At 56.7% G+C, this 8,700-nt stretch overlaps 1 protein-coding gene across 1 annotated transcript; it reads right to left on the bottom strand.

The window, feature by feature from the left end:
* Window positions 1–3,467: 3,467 nt before the first annotated feature.
* LOC119096325 (protein phosphatase 1 regulatory subunit 7-like) lies at window positions 3,468–8,607 on the bottom strand. Its single transcript, XM_037219165.1, is given in 10 exon segments — window positions 3,468–3,723; window positions 4,345–4,430; window positions 4,433–4,535; window positions 5,477–5,593; window positions 5,878–6,040; window positions 6,386–6,582; window positions 7,062–7,132; window positions 7,942–7,980; window positions 8,170–8,215; window positions 8,522–8,607. Coding segments are annotated over 9 exon segments (957 nt in total). The 5' UTR covers window positions 8,177–8,215; window positions 8,522–8,607; the 3' UTR covers window positions 3,468–3,549.
* Window positions 8,608–8,700: the final 93 nt, after the last annotated feature.

Genomic DNA, 8,700 nt, shown 5'->3' with positions numbered 1-8,700 from the left:
GCTGTGGGCTACTTGTTGGCCCACTTGAATGAGCGCATGGTGACGTCAGGGTTTAATGCAGTTTAATATTATACCCATATCCCATTCGAAGGTCTTTCCCATCTCGAGCTGTCGCTGGACGCGCCTCTGACCTTGAACTCTGACTGACCGCGACCTCCGCTGCAGGGCGGTCTTCTGCCGCCGCCGGCCGACACGTGGCGGGCGTTCATTCGCCACTCGGAGGACGTGGAGCGGCGCGCGCGCAGGCGGAGGAAGCAGCGGCGGCGGGGCGGCGCTGGCGAGCTGCCGCTGCCGACGCGACGCGGCCCGCCAGGTCCGCCCGGGCCCCCCGGCCCGCCCGGTGCCGTCGTCACCCAGGAGCTGCTCGTCAGCGAACTCCGTCAGATGATCCAGGGTCAGTGGCGGGCAGAGGCGCCGCCGAGGTTTCCGTTGCAGTCAGCGCGGAGATTACAAGAGACTGAAACGGGAGGCGTCGCTTCCGCCGCAGTTGCATGCTCGAAAGTATAATCGGAGGCCTGTTCATAAGAAATGTCGAAGGTTCCAGCCACGCCTTGCTAAAAAAGCAGTGCTTATTGCAAAACTGTCGAAACGTTTGCTTTAAAACCCACTAGTCGCCGCATGGTGCAAAGATGCCATATTCATATTTTTTACTTCGGTTTACTCTGGTAGAAAATGTGATGTAATGCCAACATCTCCTGAACGATTTTTTCCACACTAGATTTGCTTTCCTCAGAGGCAGCGGGAGAGCATTTAAACAGTTTACTTCATGCTGCCAACGAAACTGGTTCCGAGAAGAGCCGCAAGGCGGCGACACCATCGCTATTCCAGTTGGAAGATGGTGGCGGTAGTGTCCAGAGTGCAGTCAGCCTTCCACGTACGGTTGGCTGAGAAGGTGGTGGTTCCGCCAAAGATGTTCGTGGAACTGAGCAAGTACCAGCTGGTAAGTAGCGACGTGTCTATTCGAAGCTTCTGAACGTTCTTCTTGAAGTTTTTTCGTGAATTCCCATGACCTTTGAGGAACGTTTGCAGCTTCAGTATTGCAAATGTGGAACACGCGTCCATTGCCGCTCGTACCCCCCCCCCCCCCCCAATGATCGTTCACACGGAAGCATGAGAATCTCAACGATTCGTGACCATTTCCCAACCTATCATGACCTACCGCGAAGCTGTGTGATCTGTGAATAGACATCCTCGGTAAGGCACTTCAACCTCGGCCACCCAAACCAACAAGTTGCATCAAAATAACTACGGCTCACCCAAACAGCAGGCCTGTATAGGACCAGCCAACGACCCGCGGCCAGCCGTCCCCCCGGCCTGCGCTGACCTCCCCTTCCCCCCCCCCCCTGCGGCAGCCGTTCGGCGGCGGCGCGTTCCAGCGTGGCGCCGGCCTGGACCTGGAGACGGGCCGGTTCCGCGCGCCCGAGGACGGCGTGTACCAGCTGTCGGCGCAGATCTTCCTGCGCCAGCACTCGGGCAGGCGACGCGCCATCGGGCGCGGCCGGCCGGCAAGGCCAAGGGCCGCCACAAGCCGCAGCATAAGCTCCTGCGCGTCCTCGTCTGCATTGACTCGCGCTGTAAGCGCAACACGTGAGTGGCTGAGGAGCGGTGCAAGGCTGGCGGAGATGGATCTGTGGCGATGCACGTCGCGTTATATGGCACAGGGGAGGGAGGGGTGTAATAGTTTTTACGTCTGGGGTATGGTATGGGCCGAAAGAATGTGCTTAAAAACGAAAACATTATTCAAGAGTCATCGATTTCTTACGTGGTAAGTGTAACCCATTCGGTCATTCTCGATCTACGTGAGTTTCATTGCCGACGACTTAGGGGGAATTCGTTTAATCATGCGCTGCAGCACAGCGGCTACCGCTTCCTCGACGACACGGACGTCCTTGGCTCTGCTTGGCGACCCACATTAACCGCACCAGGCGACCGTCGCTGTCGCTGGCCGCAGACGCCTGAGACAGATTTCATCCGACGCTTTCACCATCGGTCTTGCTTTCACGCAACGCCTCGTGACGCCCTAAACGCCGCCAATACCACCACTCGCCTCCCCGTGACCGCGCGGACTCTTAACCCGGTCTGACGTGCCCCCTGCCGGCAGGCTCCCTGCAGTACATCTCCAGCGTTGGGTACGGCGCGCCTTCTTCACACCGCCAGCCTGCACGGCGTGCTCGAGCTCAGCAAGGCCAGTACGCCTCCGTGCACGTGGACAACGCGTCGCGCGCGCGCGTGGTGGCGCTCAAGGGCAGCCAGTTCTCGGGCGCCATGCTCGGTCGCTGACCCGCTGCCGGCGTGCCGCGACCGACCGACCGACCGACCCAGCGCGCTCCACTCGGCACGCGACGAGTCTCCGCGGCCACGGGCAGCGCGCCGCGGGGCGGCGGGCGTCTGAGGGCTGGGGGCGCGGCTCGCTCTGCGAGACGCACAGAGTAGAGCGGCGGCGGCCGGGCGGCTGGGACGACTTGCCGCCCGGCAGGCATGGCCGCGGTGGTGGCTCGTGTGGGGACGCGTGGCGGCGAGCGCCCGCGCCGCGCGGACCCGACCCTCCCCAGCGCTGCAGACGACTGGCCGGCCGGCAGATCTCGTCGGGCAGCGGCGAGCCGGACGGGCGGACTGGAGCACGTGATTCCTGCGGCTCGACTCGCCGCCGTCACCGCCGAGTCGCCAACCGTGCGGCCGCGGTCGGCTGGCAGTCCCACAGCCGACCTCAGGTCAGCTGCTGCGTTCCGCCGGCGTGACTTGTATCGTACCGATATCCTCGCACTCAATACAGATCGTAGGTTTCTTACATTGCGGAGATCTCTCAGCGCGACGTCACAGACAGTAACACAGTGGCTCAGCACTGCTATGCAGTGAATGTTTATTGTTCCGAGCACTTCGGCCCTCAGCTAACTAGCAATAATCATCGTCGCCTAAAGTCGTACGAAACGGATCCTTGGAACAGCGGTATGCCAGACCCCGGTCGAGGCCCTGACGCGCTTTGGTAAACCAACAGAATCGTGCAGAAAACTGACATACAATACGACGGTAAACAGATCAGCTGGTCACGCACATTCCTGCGGCATTTCTGGAGCCGCATCGCGCACAGGCTGGTGGCACAACAGGAGCATGTTCCGGCTCCATAGCCGACGTACCACCCACGAGCAAAGCGAGCCTCCCACGCGGCAAGAAGTCAAGCAAAACGCTGCGCAAGAGCACCCTTCCCCAGAAATAAACTACAGCTCTAGACCGCGCGCCGGTCGAGACATCATCGCCACCTACAGACAGTCGGGAAGGCTTCATCAGCGAGTACTGCGACGTCCTGTCGGCGGCGGCGCCACGCGGCGGTTAGCGCGTGAACCACACACCTCTCCACGCATCGCCGAGCGGTGGTCGGCACGGAGCGCCCGCACCACTCCACGAGGGAGGAACAAATCTCCAGCGACGCACTGGCCCGCTGCGCACAAACCCTCCACACCGGAAAAACAATGGGCGCGCTTCAGATCAGCGCCGTCTCCCTTCCGCCGGGAGTCTGCCTCCCCGCCTCCCCGCCCGCGGCACCGGCCGGTCCTACCGCGTCAGCGTGGCGTCGATCTGCGTCAGGGTCGGCAGCGCCATCTTCAGCTTGCGCCGGTAGTTGACGTCCTGCGCCAGCGGGTTGCGCTCCAGGTACACACTCTCGCGTTGCTTGGCGCCATTCAGCTGCGCCAGGTCGACCCAGTCCGACACTTGGTTGTCGTTGCACTGCCAGGAGGGGCGTGGAGGTTGACTCGTGCGAGCTCGCTGGCGTGCGTCAAGTGCAAGCATACACGTAACACAACACACACACAGTTATCTGCCGAAATTGTTGCACGCTTTGATCTCACAAAGCCATCTGCCCTGGGAGCGCTGGTCCCTCCCTCTCCCTCTCTCGCGGCCCCATGCACAGCGGCAGTGGCGACGCGTCCAAGCCCGAACGGCACGCACCGAGAACAGCCCACACTCGGGTGGCGCACGCGGGCTGAGCGGCACGTCCAAACCTCCCCAGCTCGGACGGCACGCACCGAGAACAGCCCACACTCGAGTGGCGCACGCGGGCTGAGCGGCACGTCCAAACCTCCCCAGCTCGGACGGCACGCACCGAGAACAGCCCACACTCGGGTGGCGCACGTCCAAACCTCTCCAGCCCGCATGGCACGCACCGAGAACAGCCCACACTCGGGTGGCGCATGCGGGCTGAGCAGCACGTCCAAACCTCCCCAGCTCGGGTGGCACGCACCGAGAACAACTCATACTCGGGTGGCGCACGCGGGCTGACCGGCCCATATGCCGTCAACCCGCGCAGGCCACGTCCACAGCGCCACCGGTGGCTCGGACGTCACGTACCCAGAACTCCTCCAGCTCCGTGAGATGCGCCATGTTCTCCAGCTTGGCGATGCGGTTGGAGGCGAGGTCGAGCGTGTTCAGCTGCGGTTACCTTCCAGACCGTCGATCTGGCTGATGCCGTTGTGGGAGAGGTACAGCTGCTCCAGCTGGGCCAGCTGCTGCAGACCCTCCATCACCGTGATGCGGTCACTCTGGCGGCGGGCGGGGGCGGCGTCGGACACGACGCACCAGCGCACCGACACACCAGCAGCAGCAGGGAAACGTAACGACGGAGGGCAGACGGCACACTCGGCAGCCACCGACAGCCACTCGACGACGAACACGCCGCAATAGCGCTAAGTTTCGTCGCAAACCACCACGCTGCGCGCTGTAGTCATCAGGGACAAGCGTGCCGCAACACGGGATTCGTTTTCGTGCTAAAAAAACGAACTTGCGTGGAGCGCCCTCACCACCCGTAAATCATAAATATGACACGATATGACCGACAGCACCCAGACTCATGCTTCCCCATGGCACGATGCCCGAGCGGCCGGCCGTCACAAGCACCGCCAAGGGACGCCAGGCACGGCCCAGTCACAACAGTCGAGGTGATGGACAGCCCCAAAACCACCGCCATCACGGCGGCGCGCTGTAAACTCCACCGTCGGCTCAGCGGGCTCGTCTCCGGGAGAACGGGACCATGTGACTCACGAGCCGGGCCAACCAAACTGTCTGAGGCGGCTCCAACGGCCAGGCCAAGCTTCATCTCCACGTCCTCTCCCCATACAGTTTAACTGTTCCCTGTTATTGCTGGTGTTTCGTGGTGTTCGTTCACTGAAATCATTGCCAGAGCGCTGCGCTCGAAACGCTACGGAAAGCGGCAGGAGCGACGAAACACCAAGCGGTTCGCCGCCTTGTTCCGCCTATCGTTGGCCCATAACATACTGGGAGCCAACCCCGTCCCCCGAATGTACTCGGCGCACCTGAACCGTTCACCCGCCGGTGAGTTCATTCCGTAACCACCGCGATGCTACAGCCGGAGACGGCCATCGAGACAGGCTGGCCAGCCCCTCGCCGCATGATTTTTGGGACAAGCACAGTCGCTGAGCCGGGCAGACGAGTCAGGACAGTCCCTCGGCCGGCGGTCCCTCACCTGAAGGCTGAGCACCCGCAGCTTGGTCAGCTTGTCAAGGTTCTCGATCTTGTTGATCTTGTTCTTGCCCAGGTACAAGCTGGTCAGGTTCGTCAGGCTGTCCAGGTTGGCGATTTTCTGTTGGGAGCACGGACCTCTCATCTTTCCACCCTGACAGGTGGAGATTCAGCGCCTCGGCAGCATGAAAAACAGCGAGCACTTCAATCGCCTTCACGAGTGCCCAGATGAAAGTTGCACCCCCACTTTGAAACAAGGCATTGGGACATTTCCCTTCAGACCTCTTTTGCATAGCCTCGACGACCACATTGCAGCAAGACGCATCCTTCGTACCATCGGGACCCCATGCACATCCCATCACAAGTCACGATGCCACATAACAGCATGACACCACAGTGACTCACGCGAATTTTGTTGTCTCCCAGCTCCAGCATTTCCAAGGCCTGCAAGCCCTCCAGGTTCTCGATGACCTGTATTTTGTTCATGCAGAGGAACAGCTTCTTCAGGTTGGTGAGGTGCGACAGGTTTTCAATGGTCGTGATGCGGTTGACCGAGAGATCGAGCTCCCTGGCGGGCGAAAGGTGCGCTGCATCACACCTGCATGTCAGCAAGGGCATTATACAAGACACGCTCCAAATAACAACAGTTCCCCCACAGCGATGCTCCCCCTCTCCAGTTTCTCTCCAACCAAAGGCGACCCCCTCTTCCAATGCTCCTCAAGCCAAACGCGACTCTCTCCCCCAATTCTTCCCAAGCCAACAGCGAACCCACCTCCCAATTCTCCCCGAGCCAAAAGCGACGGCACGCCTCCAATCCGACTTTCTACGCGGACTAGATGGCCGCTCCACAGCCGTCGCCTTCGGCGGCTGTGGGGCGGCCGCCAGCCTCCGCCCGGGCCGCCGGCCGACTCACTCCAGATTGACCAGCGCTTCGAGGCCTTCGATCTTGGTCAGCTGGTTGTCGTAGAGGTCGAGCTCGGTGAGGCACGGCAACGCGCCGAGGCCTTCGATGCGCGTCAGCAGGTTCCAGCGCAGGCAGAGCGTCTCGAGGCGCGGGCAGTCCTGCAGGTTCTCGATCCGGCTGATCCGCTGGTGGTTCAGGTCGATGTCCTGCGGCGCACCGGCGCCGTTTACTCGCGGCTGGATAGGGGACGCCAGCTGACAGGTCCCACTGTCTACAGGGGTGTGCTTGGCCAACAAACTGACTCCTCTCAAACGTTTCAAGGGCATTTCACGCACTTATAGCCATCTAGGGAGAATGGCAAGAAGTGTAACACTTACATTACCTCCTATGTACACAATTACCACCTGAAGATATTGCTGGCATTGCAGGTATCCTTTAAAACTTGGCAAACTTGGATTACCAAAGCATGCACAAGAAACTGGAACTGAATGTGACACCACCATCAACATTTTGGTGGAGTCAAACCAAAACCAATAAGTGCACCATGCAAGAGATAAAACTGACTAATAAGAACTGCCATGATCACACTGCAATGTTTGTCTTATGAGTTGTCTACCTCGCCACTACCATAATGTGCTAAGTGAATGAAAAGTTAGGAGACAACTATATTTGTAATGCAACAAACCAATGTGTCAGCATCCCAGGTAAAGGTCTTCATGTCTCCAAGTTCTCCTTTGTCTTCAGCCTTCTCCAGGTCTAAAAGAAGGAGGTTTAACATCTGGTAGAGGTGGTAACAAATATGTCACAATGTAATGCACATTTCTGTTCTGTGATAGTCCATGGATGTACTGTTGGACCACTGGACTGCCTGAACATACTTTAGAGCCTCACTGTGTTCTGATGTATGCTCCCAAATCACATTGGTGAATGCATAGGTGCAATGAGCAAAATGAAGATGAAAATATTGCATGCCTTCAAAACCTGTCACTGTAGGCAAAGCAGAAGGAAAATAGCACCAGACAATGCATGTTGTTGCAGCATAAATACAAACCACACAAGGTGGGAGAGCAAAACATTCTAACTTATAACATGTTGAACATGGCTCCTTAAGTGATGAAGGCTGCAGCAGCACTATTGCTGCATATAACTATTTATAATCTAGTTTGGAGTGATGAAAAATCCTTTTCCTCATTAAAAAAGTTAAGGACTTCATGTTTAGTCAACAATTGTATACTGAGAGCTAGCTGACATTTCACATTTCTTCTTTTTGTCAATATCTTTAAAGGCAATGTTCAATTTTCAGGAAGCTCCACCCTAGTTCCTGCACCACCAACCATTACTGTAGTACTGAGCCATCTGCTCATGTTTCACCATACCACGACTACTATAGATGTTGTCTTTCATTGAAAGTACTATATGTGAAAGGACAATGTAAAATTATACATATGGAGGCACTATACAAAACCATTCTATTAAGTGCAACCTTGTCTGTGCAACCTTATCTGAAGAACTCCCTCATTTTTAGCTGAAGAGAAGCATGACACATGAGAAATATAACAACTTACCCATCTCCTCTTCACTGGAAGTGCTAACAACATCCTGGTCTGGAAAGCAAGAGCACACATAAAATATCCAAATGACCTGATGAAAAACATGTCCCAAACCTACCAAAGCTCTGCCAAATGGCTTGAACAGAGAATGTGCCTTTCAAATGAAATACCTCTTGTAAAAGATTGAGTTGATACAAGCTTGTCAAAAAAGTTTAGAGCAGTTTACACACTCAAAATGCTTACCTGGCATAGCTTCCACTTGTTGATTTACAGAAGAAATTTGACAAAACTGCAATGAAAAGGGGTGGTTAGTTATTGAATAGGTTTACAAGGATGGCCAAAGATGATGTCTTCCATAACTTCCTTTATATTTTTCTTCTTCAAGAGCGGCACTCTTAGGCCCGAAGCCTGACTCAGACACTACACCTTTCATCGTCCGTTGGCGCAAAGTCCAGCAATGTTCCATGTCAGCGCTACAGCAAATTGCACGCCCATTTACCCGGAACCGCAATTCACTAACTCTTATTGACAATCAACAAGAACAAACAGGTTATCTGTATAAACTGGCCATTGTCACCATACATGCAAAACTCACCCAGCTACACAAATAAGAAAACGGGTATGCGCAAATTCAAACGCATGCAATCAATAACCGAACGGGACTGTTGAGGCACCCACCCTTTACCTTTATCCGTATACGACTGGGGCGGTAACCCCTTGCGGCGAATACGCCGCGTTTCGTCCAGGTTATAGCATTATAAATATGTTGACCTT

The sequence above is a fragment of the Pollicipes pollicipes genome, unplaced genomic scaffold (assembly GCF_011947565.3).
Source record: "Pollicipes pollicipes isolate AB1234 unplaced genomic scaffold, Ppol_2.1 Scaffold_4295;HRSCAF=5057_pilon_pilon_pilon, whole genome shotgun sequence".
NCBI classification, from domain to species: Eukaryota; Metazoa; Arthropoda; class Thecostraca; order Pollicipedomorpha; family Pollicipedidae; genus Pollicipes; species Pollicipes pollicipes.
Note: the sequence above shows the minus strand (reverse complement) of the source record. Positions and strands in the feature narration are given on the sequence as shown.